We start from the raw sequence: 15,514 nt of genomic DNA, 5'->3' as shown, positions 1-15,514 counted from the left end.
TCGGAGCCTGGAGCCTGTTTCCGATTCTGTGTCTCCCTCTCTCTCTGCCCCTCCCCCGTTCATGCTCTGTCTCTCTCTGTCCCAAAAATAAAAATAAAAAACATTAAAAAAAAAAAAATTAAAAAAAAAAAAAATAATGTATATTCTGCTGGAGTTTTTTGATATAATGATCTGTATATATCTGTTACATCTATCTGGTTTAATGTGTCATTCAAAGCCACTTTTTCCTTTTTTATTTTCTGTCTAAATGTTCTATCCGTTTATGTAAAGTGCTGTTAATGTCCTCTACTATTGTATTACCGTCAACTTCTCCTTTTATATCTGTTAATACTTGCTTTGCAGTTAGGTGCCTCTGTGTTGGGTGTATAGATATTTAATATATTGTATCTTTTGTTGGGTTTATTCCTTTATCATTATGTAGTTTCTGTCTTTGTCTTTTGCTATAGTCTTTGTTTTAAAGTCTATTTTTTTCTGATATAAATATTGCGACCCTGGCTTTTTATTTTCACTTCCATTTGCATTATGTATCACTTTATTTTCAGTCTCTGTGTCTGTAGGTCTGAAATGAGTCTCTTATGGGAAGTATATAGATAGGTCTTGTTTTTGTTTTTGTTTGTTAATCCATTCAGTCATGCTTTTCTTTTGATTGTAGCATTTAGTCCACTTACATTTAAAGTAATTATTGGTAAGGTATGTATTTATGGCCATTTTGTCAATGGCTTTATGGTTGTTTTTGTAGTTTTTCTCTGTTCCTTTCTTCTTCTCTTACCCTCTTCTCAAGTTATTTTATGGCTTTCTTTAATGTTATGTTTGAATTCTTTTTTCTTTATTTTTTGTGTATCTATGTTCTTGATTTGTGATTACGTGTAGGTTCATATATAATATCTTACATGTAGAGTAGTCTATATTAAGTTACTGGTCATTAAGTTCAAACATATTCCAAAAACACAAAATATTTACTCCCCCTTTGATGTCATATATATATATATATATATATGCATATATATGTATATATCGTCATATTTTATCTTTTATTTTCTATATCCCTTGAGTAAGTTTTGTAGACATAATAGATTTTACTGCTTTTGTGTTTTAACCTTCACACTGGCTTTATTAGTGATTAATCCACTGCCTTTAGTATATGTTTACTTTTACCTGTAAAATATTTTCCTTTCATAATTTTCTTCTAATAATGGCCTTTTCTTTTCACTCAAATAATTTCCTTTAACATTATTTGTAAGGCTGATTTAGTGGTGATGAACAACTCTAACTTTTTTTTTTTTTTTTTGGTCTGGAAAACTCTTCATCTCTCCTTCTCTTCTAAATGATAACTTTGCTGGGTATAGTATCCTTGGTTGAAGGTTTTTACCTTTTAGTACTTTAACTATATCATGGACTCCCTTCTGGTCTCCTATGTTTCTACTGAAAAATCAGCTAATCACCTTCATGGGGTTTCCCTTGTATATAACAGTTTTCTTTAGCTGCTTTTAAAATTCTCTTTTTATCATTACTTTTTGCTATTTTAATTATTATGCGTCTTGGTGTGGACCTCCTTGAGTTAATCTTGTTAGGGATTTTCTGTGCTTCCTGGACCTGGATGTCTGTTTTTTCCCCAGATGTTATTACTTTTGATGATGTCACTGAGTTCCCTTAACCAATGTTCATTTTTTACTCTTTTTTCTTTTTGCTCTTCAGCTTGGTTGCTTTCCATTACCCTCTTCCAGATTGCTGATTTGTTCTTCTATATCCTCCAATATGCTATTTATTCCCTCTGAGATATATATATATATATATATATATATATATATATATATATATATATATATATATATATTTCAGCTGTTGTATACATCATCTCTGACTGGTTCTTTTTTATCCTTTATCTTTGTGAAAGTTCTCACTGAGTTCATTCACTCTTTTAAAGTCCAGTATCTTTATTACAATTACTTTGAATTCTCTATCAGACATATTGTTTATCTTTGTTTCATTTAGCTTTTTTCTGTCATTTTTGTCTTAATATTTCATTTGAGACATATTCCTCTGTCTCCTACTTTTGTCTAACTCTTTGTTTCTATGCATTAAGAAGGTCAGCTACATCTCTTCAAAATAGTGGCCTTGTATACAAGAGGTCATGTGGTACCCTGTATTGCAGTGGTCCCCTGGTCACTAGAACCAGGTGCTCTAGGGTTGTCTCTTGTGTGGCTTCATGTGTCCTACTGTTGTCACTGAGTTGCACTTGTTTTCTGCCCAGCCCAGCTATAATGCATTGGGTGCAGACACACTCAATGCCAGGGTCTGCTCCCTATTCAGCAAGTTAAGAAGCTTAGATGCAGGAACTGTGGGTGCTCTGGTGCATGAAATTACCTTCCCTTCTCCCCAAGACAGGAATCAGTTTGGAGTGGGGCTGATCTCTGCTGTGGCAGATTGCAAGATGTGGTGGGGGGCTTAGTTTCCTATTGCCTTCGTGCCTCTCCTGGAGTTAAGGCCACTGATTTTTAAAGTAACTGGAGTTAAACCCTGCTGATTGTAAAACCTCTCAAATTGAAGCCCCACTGTTTTTCAAAGTCAGACCTTCCAGAAACTTGTCCTTCCAGTGCAGGTCCCCAGTGTCTGGGGTGCCTGGTATAGAATTAACCCTCTTGCTTTACTGTGCTTTTGGCATCCCTCCTGTTTGTGGTTAGTCTTGCTGGGGGTTTTGTTCATAACTGTGTCTCTATCCCTCCTGCCCTTTTCGATGTGGACTCCCTTCTACAAATAACTGTGGAAGGTCTGTTCTGCCAGTCTTCAGCTCATTGTCAGAATTTGTTGTATACATATAGCTATTATCTCAGTGTGTCCAAGGGGCAAGGGGGACTGAACACCCTCCTACTCTACCATCTTCCATATACTCCCCTGAAAACCTATCTTTTATACCCTTCACCTTTAGCAATTATTAACGTTTTGTCATGTTTCCTTTCTTTTGTGTATGTGTATGTGTATGTATATATATGTGTGAATGTATAGGAAATAATGTTTTATATATATAAAATTATATTTAGATATGAAATATATATATTATATGCATTCAGATGTATATAATATCCTTTGTTTTGCTGAACCTTTTGAAAGCAGACACCTCACCCATAAATACTTCAGAATGCATGTTATAAGAATAAGATCATTGTTTTCTATAAAATCACAATACTAGTTTCATGCTTGACAAAATTTATATTAATCCAAAGTGTTATTTAATATACACTCTATATTCAAGTTTATCTGATTGTTCCAAAAAATGTTTTCATACCATATATTTCTTGGCTCCCAGATCCAAAGTTTACATGTTGCCTTTGGTTATTATGCCATTTAAATTCTTTTAATTTAGAACATTTCCATTTTTATATTGCTTCTATTTTGCTTTCATGATACTGGCATTTTTCTAAAGTCCAGGATAATTTCTTATATAGTTCAATATTCTGTATTTATCTGATTATATTCAATGTTAATGTTTTAGCATAAACAATACTGGGTTTTTTTGGTGTATCACGTCAGTAAGCATATGGTGTCAGATATATTTCTATGACTATTAGTGTGTCTGAAAAACTATTTCTGTGATAGAATACTAATAAGCATCACAAATCCATAAAATTCCTAAATACCTTAGCAGGCAAACTGAGCATTTTCACTTGTGAGAAATATTGTGGCTATGTACTATCTTTTCTAATGAAATTTTATTTAAATATTTCCAACTTTATACTTGTTTTAAAACATAATATTTAAAAGATTACATGAGCCTTCTTAGGTTTTGAGAAGTATTTAAAAAGTATTTCATCTTTCTTATTAATATACATTTTAGGCTAAAAAAGGAAGAAACTAAAATGCAGAATTATGTAGTTTTCCCCAAATAGGCCTAAACTGTCTAAACTTTCATTAATTGTGGAATAGGCATGCACACACATTTTTGTATAACAGAGTTTTTTTTAAGGCCTTAGTTAATTACATGGTTATTTTATACATAGTTGATAATTGAGCAAAGGAAAACAGAGGACTGAATATATCAAATCTCTAGTACTCACTTGAGTTGTCCCTCCTAATTTCCAGACCCATATATTCATTTAATAAATATCTCCACTTGATTGTGTTACAAATATCATACATTTGAATGTCCTAAATTATTACTCCTTTCATATCTTCTCCAATCTAATCTTTTTTCTTGTATTTCCCATAGTGATGAATAAAATGATCATTATATTCAATTCCACCTTTAATCATTCCTCCCACTTAAAACCCACATGCAGTCAGCCACCATGTTCTCTTCACCTTGTTGCCTAATGTCCCTCAAATCATACTTCCAAACTTGTAATTTCCACCTTAATTTACAATCTCATCAAATATTTGCATAGTACTAATATTGGCCTACCTACCTCAACCATTCTCATAAAATGTTTGTCTCATAGTATAGTCAGGATGGTTTTTGACCAAAAAAAAAAAAAAAAAAATCCAAGTATTTATCATTCTCATTTACATTCTGAAAACCTACCAGTATCTTCCTATTGACTTAAAGAAACAAGCTCTTTATGGAACGATGTGGCTTTTTTTCACATATCGAATATATGTCTATGTTTTAGACACTATGAACAATATACAGAAATATTTTAGATCCTGATTCTGTCATTCTTCCATACTCACATCATGCATGCATGCATGCATTCCTATGCTAAGCCAAAGGAATTCAATGAAGAATAAAACCTGACATGTTGTTTGTTTTCATAGATCTTAGAACACAGATAATTTACAACTGACACAGATAAGAATAAAAGGCTTTGTTTTCTTGTAAACTAATTTGTGATCTTAAAAACTGAATTACCTTCTTAAGTTCTTATTTTCTTATCTATATAATGAAAATATCTATCTCATAGAGGTGATTTTATAGATTGAAAACAATAAACAGTTGAACAAGAGAAATATGAGACACATTCTATGAGATAGAGATAAAACTCAACTTTGTGACAATACTGCCTTAGGGCAACGGGCAGAGAATGATCACAAAGGAGTTAAAGAAGATTGAAATATAGAGTTGATAAAATGGGAAAGAATATAATGGGGAACCTCATAAAATTCAAAGCCTGGGGATAAATAGGCAGCAAGATAAACATGAAAAATAATTTTAAGGTCTCCCAAGATGCAATCAGTTTGCTGATAAATAAAAGAAATTTGCAAATATTGATCAAGACATGGGCAAAAGGAAATATATTAATGTCATTCTTCCAGAGGAGATAATTAATTTCATAAGCAAGGTCCTTAAGAGACAGTAGAAAAAAAAAAATAGAAAAAAAAATTAAAAAAAAAAAAAAATCTCGGTCTCTGAGTTCGAGCCCCGCGTCAGGCTCTGGGCTGACGGCTCAGAGCCTGGAGCCTGTTTCCGATTCTGTGTCTCCCTCTCTCTCTGCCCCTCCCCCGTTCATGCTCTGTCTCTCTCTGTCCCAAAAATAAATAAAAAACGTTGAAAAAAAAATTAAAAAAAAAGAGACAATAGACATTGCAAAACACGAAGGCCCAAGACAAACCTTGATAAGTGAAGGCACTTAAGAATGGGGAGAGGAAGGGGCGCCTGGGTGGTTCAGTCGTTGAGCGTCCAACTTCAGCTCAGGTCATGATCTCTCGGTCCCTGAGTTCAAGCCCCGCTTTGGGCTCTGTGCTGACAGCTCAGAGCCTGGAGCCTGTTTCAGATTCTGTGTCTTCCTTTCTCTCTGACCCTCCCCCATTCATGCTCTGTCTCTCTCTGTCTCAAAAATTAAAAAAAAAAAAAGAAAAGAAAAGAATGGGGAGAAGAAGCAAGCCTCAATAAGCGAGGAAGGAAGGGATATAAAACACTTGAGGGTATTGCAAAGTTACAGGATGAAGAAAGAAGAGAGATGCAGAGTGACTGAGGTCTGACTTTTGAGAATTGGAGGTTATCAGGGCTCTTTGGGAAATAATGTTTTAGTAAAGAGGAAGATACACAGATGAGATTATAATTAACTGAAGAGAATATGGAGTGTAAGAAAATAGAAGCCAGAGCATACACTACTTTGAGAAGCGCTTCAATACAAAAACCTTTTTTAATATTTTAAATGTTTATTTTTGAGAGAGAGTGCATGAGCACTTGTGTGGGGGAGGGGCAGAGAGAGAGGTAGACTGAGGCCCCTGAGCAGGCTCTGTGCTGACAGCAGAGAGCCCAATGCAGGACTCAAACCCAGGAACTGTGAGATCATGATCTGAGCTGAAGGCAGATGCCACTGAGCCACCCAGGTGCTCCAGTATAAAAATATTTTTTTTTAATATACTTATGTACGGTAAATTCAGGGAGATTATGGACTCAATGTTTTTCAGGCTAATAGAAATACATATGTCAAGAGGAAGAAGGCAGTAAGAGAAGAATTTTGAAAACGGAACAGAAACAATAAATCATAAAGCAAAATTCTTAGGATATGGGAAAGGATAAAATTTACCACACAGAGGCCAAAATTAGCTTTAAATTATTTATTTATTTGCTTTGAGAGGGAGAGAGGGAGAGAGAGAGAGAAGAAGCAAGGGAGGGGCAGAGTGATAGAGCAGATAAGCAGATGGATTCTGAGCTTGAGTCTGAAATCTTAACGGAGGTGTATTGCATGTGAAATGTATCATGGGGTCATTATCCCATCAGATGTTCATGACCTTCCTCAGGCAGGCTCCACACTGTCAGTGCAGCGCCAGACGCCAGGGTTCAACTCATGAACAATCAGATCATGACCTTAGCTGAAATCAAGAGTAGGTCGCTCTACCCTATGACCCAGCAATAGCACTGCTAGGAATTTATCCAAGGGATACAGGAGTACTGATGCATAGGGGCACTTGTACCCCAATGTTTATAGCAGCACTCTCAACAATAGCCAAATTATGGAAAGAGCCTAAATGTCCATCAACTGATGAATGGATAAAGAAATTGTGGTTTATATACACAATGGAATACTACGTGGCAATGAGAAAGAATGAAATATGGCCTTTTGTAGCAACGTGGATGGAACTGGAGAGTGTGATGCTAAGTGAAATAAGCCATACAGAGAAAGACAGATACCATATGGTTTCACTCTTATGTGGATCCTGAGAAACGTAACAGAAACCCATGGGGGAGGGGAAGGGAAAAAAAAAAAAAAAAGAGGTTAGAGTGGGAGAGAGCCAAAGCATAAGAGACTGTTAAAAACTGAGAACAAACTGAGGGTTGATGGGGGGTGGGAGGGAGGGCAGGGTGGGTGATGGGTATTGAGGAGGGCACCTTTTGGGATGAGCACTGGGTGTTGTATGGAAACCAATTTGACAGTAAATTTCATATATTAAAAAATAAATAAATAAATAAATAAATAAATAAATAAATAAATAAATAAATAAATTAAAAAAAAAAAAAAAAAAAAAAAGAGTAGGTCGCTCAACCAACTGGGCCACCCAGGCGCCCCAGCTTTAAAATGAAAAGCAAAAAAGTTCAGTGAGATTTGGTGACAACGTTCTATCACTGGCATGTGGGTGTTCATCTCAGGTGAGGTGGGGGAGCCGGGAACAGTTCTAGGTCAAAGTGATAATGGGAATCCAGAAACAGATGTCCTTGGAGGATTATAGGAAAAAACTAAGAATAAGTAGAATAATTGTTGGCCCAGCTAAAGTCCAAAATAGAAATTTGTCAGCCAGGAAACAGAAAAGGAGATACCATTTTATTCTACATGTGGAAATGACGAAAATTGGGAGTATGCATGGGGGTCAGGATTAGATAAACCCTAAGGGTTGACTCCAGCGTATTAGACAATGGTAAATGGGGAATTTTGAGGGATTTTCTGAAGTTGAAGTTGTGAATGTCAATTAAGGCAGAGGATTAAAGGGACAGGGTATTTCAGAATTGTCAGAGGAACACAGCTAAAATGGCTGATTCTAACTGAAGGGGGCAGGGAAGTATACGAAATCGAACAACTAACTCAGCAAGTGTCTAAATGAATGAGATACAATAGAACATAGAATGCTGGTCAGAGATGGAAATCTTCAGATATCTTAAAAAAAAACAATTCTAAGTAGCAAATTTATTCTATTTGAGTGTAAAATACTGAGGCAGGAATGAAAGCTGTGGAATCTGCTTTAAAGCATTGGGATCTAATAAACAAAATGGGTGTTTTTACGTCTTGATGGGTCTCTTCCTCAGTTTCACCTTGAATCCTATTTCTGTAGGTTCAGATCTACACTGATGTATTTAGACATTAGTACTTGGAGAAAACAGATAAGCAGATGGATTCTGAGCTTGAGTCTGAAATCTTAACGGGAGGTATATTGCATGTGAAATGTATCATGGGGTCATTGTCCCATCAGATGTTCATGACCTTCCTTTCTCTCAAAGATTATGCAGGGGTTAATAACTTTTTGTTAGCTGTTCATAGTGCTTATATAAATGATTTTAAAGATACAGTATTGCTTGCTCTTGAATCAATAATTCAGTTTGAATGAAAAAAGTGAATATAAAACTGTTCTGCAATATTATTAGAGAGGTTCTGCAAAATTAGAGTTAACAGGAGTCCTTTTCAGATTATTTAATCTCATTAACAAATAACCATCATTTGACTAATATAGAGTGCCTTAATAAATGGTTTGCATCTCTTATGTGGGAAACTTGAGTCTATGTATAAGATTTGCTGATTATGTAGATAAATGAACCTAAAACAAATATATGCAAAACATTTGTGGAAGTTCTCTTTGCCTGCTGGATGAATGGACATTACACAAAGCTGTTTGATACTGCCATTTGCCATTTTTGTAAACAAATACAACAAAGGCCTTGCCTTTGAAATTGTTATGGTGCCAACAGTCCACTGCATTTTGGAGAAAATTTGAAACTCCCCAAATAGACTTTTTCTACCTATTTTCTCTCTACTGAAAAATAATTTTAAACATTTGTCTTGAAAATATTTGTGCGTCCACAAGATTGAATATACTTAGACATAAAATAAATTATAATATTTTGAGACAAAAATACATTATTAGAGCAAGGAAAGGATGGCTGTAATTTGAATAAGCAAAAATTGAAAACATGATTTAGGAATGTGTCCTACCTCTTGTTCACTTATCACTAGTGATCAGAAAGAAATTTATTGGTTGATCTTAAAGTAATGATCCCAGGGGATCTGTTTGTCTGATCACATCCATGGACAGGCATTGACTCTATTGGTGTAATGGAAATTCAGAATAGAATTTCTTACACTTGATGAATTTGTAATCTAGCCAGTGACTTGGGAATACCTCCAGTTTCCTGCATACTCTCCCTCTCATATTTAGAGATACTTAAATAAAAATAAAGACCTGCTTGAAAAAAAGAATAAAAATAAGAACTTTGATTTAACGTACATAAAAGGAAACCAAAAGAAAGAAAAATTGTATACATTTATTGACATTCAATTTATTTCAGCTTTGGAAATCTGTTACATAACAAAAATCACATTTGTCTGGATTTTTACAATTTTATAAAATATTTTGACACCCTCCATTTCTCTGAAGTTATGTGACTAGCCTGAGGTCACTCAGAGATGTGGAAAAAGCATAACATATGATGAAAATATTAAATCAATTTTTTATCGCAAATGGCTGCAAAACACATTCTATTCATTTGGAATTATATTCTCTCCTTTCTGCTAGATGATTTAGCCAATTCTGCTATGCAGATTTTATTTTACCAATTATTTTGTAACAAGCTTTTAGACAGTGTCAGCATTATAATTCTTCCACTGTCAAACTAGAAAAATGACACGCCTTCTGAAATATCCATTTGTTGAATAAGTGGGACCTTTTGGAAAATTTGAAAATGTTGATTAGCTAAGTAAACATAAGCACATTTAAAATAGATACTCTTTTATCTCTGGACCCTTTTCAAGTTTATGTTTTTAAGAGTCAGATGATTGTATTAATATTTTAAACAATAAAACCCAACACCACCATTAAAAAATTAATGTGATGTTTGTAACACAGCACATAGAAGAATAAAGAATAAGCAGGTTAGATCTAAAAGAAAACTAATGAATAGTCCATGATAGTGCAAAATCACTGGTTAAAAGCTAATTTTAATTTTTTTTTCCAACGTTTTTTATTTATTTTTGGGACAGAGAGAGACAGAGCATGAACGGGGGAGGGGCAGAGAGAGAGGGAGACACAGAATCGGAAACAGGCTCCAGGCTCCAAGCCATCAGCCCAGAGCCTGACGCGGACTCGAACTCACAGACCGCGAGATCGTGACCTGGCTGAAGTCGGACGCTTAACCGACTGCGCCACCCAGGCGCCCCAAAAGCTAATTTTAATATCAAAACTGAAAATTGTAGAATGAATGTGACAGTGTTTCAAATATAAAAAAAAAAAAAAAGCAAAGCCAATTTTCCTTATACTTCCCACTGAGCTCTAAATCTAAAAAAGTACAAAAGAAATTAATGTAAAATATAAAGAGAGGGACATAGAAAAAATGGGAACAATCCACAATGATTCTACAATTAAATGGCAGGTACCTCTTTTGAATAGAAATGAAGTTTAATCAAACATTTGTAAATTGTCTCTAAAAATTAAGGAATTCTCCAAGAGAACATATTCTTTGTTAGAATTTGTTCTTCTTAATAAAATGTACTCTTTCTGGGGCTTGTTTAAAGGCTGATTTTTTTTTTTTTTAAGCACATGACATTATTATTCTGATAGTAATTCTCAAGTGTGCCATCCATGAGTGTTTGAGTCATCCCCACTGTTTTCTAGAAGCCTAGTTTTTGCTAAGGAAAAAGATGTGGCATCTCTTCTGTAATTTTACTAAATGTCTGAAAGGCATAATAAAGAGGGAATCTGTCTGCAAGGTGATCCTTTATTTGTAAAATAGCTATTAGATAGCTCTAAATTCAGTGAAATCTTGTGTCCAGTAATTCCAAATGGTACATCTACTTAACAGCACATGTTAAATTTGGTAAGTTATGTCCTTAAGCACCTAGAATTTATTGGATAATAAGAGGATCGGTATAACACATAGATTCTGTCAAAAATATTTTTCAACTTGTATTTTTTACAAAAATTGGGTTAGATCAGGATCTGATCATTACCAAAGCTTAACTGTTTAGTCCCACATGATATACACTCATTGGTAAACTTAAAAGCTGTTGTTTGGACTGCTTCGATGAATGGGAATCTTGTTTCAAAGATGGGAGAAATTAAACAGATTTCATTCATGAGGGGATTTGAGGGTAGGAGGGTAGGAAGGTTTAGGTTAGTTCCACTGAATACTTTTATGTCTTAATGAGGCATATTTTGTATAAAAAATTATAGTTTAGAGAATTTGAGTTCAAGTCAAAAATAAGAATTGAAGCAGAGTTGTTACAAAACTTTGTTATTTTGAACTTGACAATTGAATGATCATACGCAGAACTCAGAGTCCAGAAAAAACAAAAAACAAAAAAACAAAAAACAAAAAACTTAAATGTTTGGAGTAAAGTGGAAGAGGAAGCCTTGAAAATTTGATTCATCTTGTGTAAATAAGAAGTTCAGTGCACATATCATTTGAACCCAATAAATCCATACATAGTATATGGTAACTTTGGAACTGAATTTATGAAGTTATGATTGTCTTGGGAAAGTAGAAGATGAAATGGTGTTCATGCCTCAAGAGAGTCAACCTCTCTTCTTGATCTAACCCAACTAATTCAATCTAAAATTAATTAGTATAGGGGGAAGGGGAGGGAAAAAAATAGTTACAAACAGAGAGGGAGGGAGGCAAACCATGAGACTCTTAAATACAGAGAACAAACTGAGGGTTGATGGAGGGTTGGGGGAGGAGGGAAAATGGGTGATGGGCATTGAGGAGGGCACTTCCTGGGATGAGCACTGGGTGTTGTATGTAAGCGATGAACCACGGGAATCTACCCCAAAAACCAAGAGCACACTTTACACACTTTACGTTAGCCAATTTGACAATAAATCATATTAAACATAAATAAATATTCTTATAGACAAAAAAATTAATTGGCATATTGAGAATATGTCTATTCTTTTGAAATTTTATTCAAACATAGGGATTTTAAATATATTTTATCATTAGTCTTATACCACTGTTCTTAGTACAAGAGGGACACTGAATACATTTGTAGGAATACTTGGCTTTCCCCCTCAACCTTTATTTGCTTTTTCTATGTCCACATTACTTTTAGTCTTGATCAAAGCCTCAGAGAATGCTCTGCAGTGTGAGGGAAAGTATATTTGCTGCTTTCATAAGAACTGGCCCCAACATCCTTGTAAGTTACCAACCCCTCAGTGGTTCCTCGCAAGTGTTGTGGCCACAGAACTTGTGCATAAGGGGAGAGAACATTCTCTTTTCTTTGAGGAGCAATTGCTGGGAATCCCACGTTTGGTTTCTGAGACACTCTTGCCACTGGGAGCAAATGAGACACAGTAACGGGGCACTTAAGATAAAGATATTTTGTGTGAAAGATACACAATTCTGAATAAAATGAAGTCTTTTTGTGTTTAAGCAGGAGGAATACACTGATTACATTTCTTGTTTTGATTTCTTTATATAGGTCTTATTTATTTTTATTTCAAAAACATATTTATCTTGTGGCGACCACTACATGTTAGATTTTTTTGTCTAAAAAAATATGCAGCATACAGATTTTCATTCAGTTCATCCAACATTTACTTTATAGTTCTGGTAAAACATTGTTCTGAGTTTTAAGAAGATAAAAAGATAGAAGGAACATAATTCCTGAGCTGAATCAATATATAAATATCCTAAAAGGCTTTAAATGGAGTATTTTACAAATATACAGACAATATCACAGCCAATATTAAGAAACCTGAACAATGCTATTAATATAACTTAAAGTACCTTACCATTAACTGTATAAATAAATTGAGACTAATTGGTTTTAACAGCAAAAGTAATTAAATAACATGTTAAATTTGATATCAAACAACATATTTCTGTTCAAACAAAATAACCTAACTCTTTATAACTTAAAATTAAAAGATTGTTTTCAATATTAAATAACTGATATTCAGAAAATGATTAAGGTATGATAAAATAATAAATTCATATGAGTTTTATTTTGCTAATAGTAAATTGTATTATTGACAAAGAAGAATTTAATTATCTCAGAAATATTTGTCTCTGCTTAACCAAAAAAAAAAGTAAATCCTAAAGAAAAAAGTAAACATTTATAGAGTACATTTAAAGCCTATTTAAGTTTCCGAACATGTATTCATAATAAAGCCCCCATGTGGTAATATACCTAAAATTAAAAGTTGAGGAAAGTAAATATAGCATAATTGAAAACATCAGGGTTTTGAAAGAAAGAAGAAAAAAAATTACCTAATAACAGCAACTTTACAGTTCTTGCATCTCGCTCCGCATCTTCTTGAAGCTTTTTCTCAAGTTCTTTTGATCTTTTGGCTGACTCCTTGCTCTCTGAACTAATTCCGCTTCCCATTTGGGTAGTTTATTTGCCCAAACTTTTTCAAACGGACAGCACAGCTCTGGCTTGGACAGAGGCTGCAGAAGGAGTGCTCTGCTGAGGCTCCTAACAGCCCATCCCCTCACTCTCTGAGATTCTGCTTTGACTAAGGAGATACTTTATGAACTATCACCTGATCTAAGGGTAAACCCATACATCGCTATGGTTATACAGCTGGAACCAGAGGAGGAAATTCATTATGCTTTCAAATTAAATGACCACTTATGGCACATCTTCAAAAACTTGGTCATCTTCCTTAAAGAATAGTGTATAATAATGTAGAACATGGTCGAAATCTATACACTAAAGTTAGTGTGCAGTGTGAACAGTTCAAGTGGATGTTTCTCACTAACAGGCAATATTTATTACTGTGATTTAAAGTTATTATTACTAACCAACAAGCATGTATCTTCATATATTTGAGTCTTCAAATTCTAGATAATCATTCCAATATCACTCTCCAAATATTTATACTGAATCATCCAAATTTATACTCTTGTATGCTTAGATTATCACCCAAAATTGTTGGGAATCTTCTAGTATTAACTAGAAGACATACTTTTTTTAATTTAAATTAAATTTTTTAAATGTAGTTCTTATATTTATACAGACTGTTGTATTGCCACATAGAATTCAACACATGTTGCTCTTAAATTATTGACTTTAACCTCATTGAATCCATCTCTATAAAAGGAGCTTTTACTGCTTGTGAGAAGACCAATCCATCAACATTAGTTGAGGGCCCACTTGGTGTAGACACTGAACTGTGTTCAATTTAGGCAGCACATTAAGTCTTTGGGGCCATTAAGCAACAGCTGTTGTGCTGGAAAGACTTTTATTGATTTGGTACCAAGGAAATAAAAAACAATGTTCTTTGAAACAGTAGGTAATTTGGTTCTTCCTGAAAAGTAAGAACAGTAAATACATTTAAATATGTTCCATGCCTTTTAACTACCCCACTAGATGTCATGCACTTGAGATCTGCAAGGTTGGGGACAAAGATTAGATTATGTTGTACAACTTTTTATTTATATTAAGCATAAAGCACTTGTTAGGTAGTGTGTGTGTGTGTGTGTGTGTGTGTGTGTGTGTATAGAGAGAGAGAGAGACAGAGAGAGAGAGACTGGCTAATTGGTTTTAACAGCAATGTCTATATCTATCTATCTATGTATCTATGTATCTATCTATCTATCTATCTATCTATCTACATTATAAATAGAGTTGGCCCCCTGTGACAGCAGGCAAATCTTTCCATGAATACTTTGGGATTTGTGAATGTGCCCTAACCAGGAAATGGTAGAAGACAGTCAATCCATCAACATGTCAGCGCCAGTCTTCTTTCGAGTTCTTGTGCAAAGTTTGAACAGGTGGGGTTTTGCATATTCATAACACAAGGAAATTTTAGGCTTCCAAATTACATACATACTCCTCATTTGTTTAGTTTTTCACATAAAATATCAGGCTGAAGGTACATAAGCATAGTCAAAACTCATGGCTTTCATCTCTCCAAAGCCGTGTTATGATAGTATAAAGATGTGGAAAGGTAGGTATGCAAGGGTTTGTGCAAATCACGTGGTATTGCTTTTACAATGCAAAGAGCCTACCCCAAAGGAACAAGATTTGCACCCCTTAGTTTATTTATACTCACCAATGAACACAGAATTCACTCTGACAGCAATACAAAATAACAAATATTAAATTTGTTTTTGCCTATTGTTTTTATATCAAAATCAAATACATTTAGTACCTTGAATACACAAGATTCTTGTATGTTTTATAACAATTATGAACTAAGATCATATAATTTGCATTCAAGTATATATACCCCACAACTTTTTGGTGGGGACACACCTGGGTTTGAAAAAGTGTACATTTTACTAAGACTATCTAGGTTATTAACTTAAACTGAGCAGCTCTTTCAGGACTGTATACAACTTTCTGCACTGTATGAAATGATAAACATCTACTTTTCTGTAACCCAGAATGTTTAGTCGTTAACGTTGAGATTATTATGTAAATTT

The 15,514-nt window shown here is 34.3% G+C and overlaps 1 protein-coding gene across 1 annotated transcript in view; it reads right to left on the bottom strand.

The window, feature by feature from the left end:
- The window catches only part of GNAT3 (G protein subunit alpha transducin 3), a 61,944-nt gene extending 47,987 nt beyond the window's left edge, over positions 1-13,957 (bottom strand). Inside the window, exon 1 of the mRNA XM_058725274.1 lies at positions 13,352-13,957. Within this exon, the coding sequence (XP_058581257.1) occupies positions 13,352-13,469 (118 nt within the window). The 5' untranslated portion in view covers positions 13,470-13,957. The remainder of the gene's footprint in view (positions 1-13,351) is intronic.
- Positions 13,958-15,514: the final 1,557 nt, after the last annotated feature.

Source organism: Neofelis nebulosa, chromosome 4 (assembly GCF_028018385.1).
Source record: "Neofelis nebulosa isolate mNeoNeb1 chromosome 4, mNeoNeb1.pri, whole genome shotgun sequence".
NCBI classification, from domain to species: domain Eukaryota; kingdom Metazoa; phylum Chordata; class Mammalia; order Carnivora; family Felidae; genus Neofelis; species Neofelis nebulosa.
Note: the sequence above shows the minus strand (reverse complement) of the source record. Positions and strands in the feature narration are given on the sequence as shown.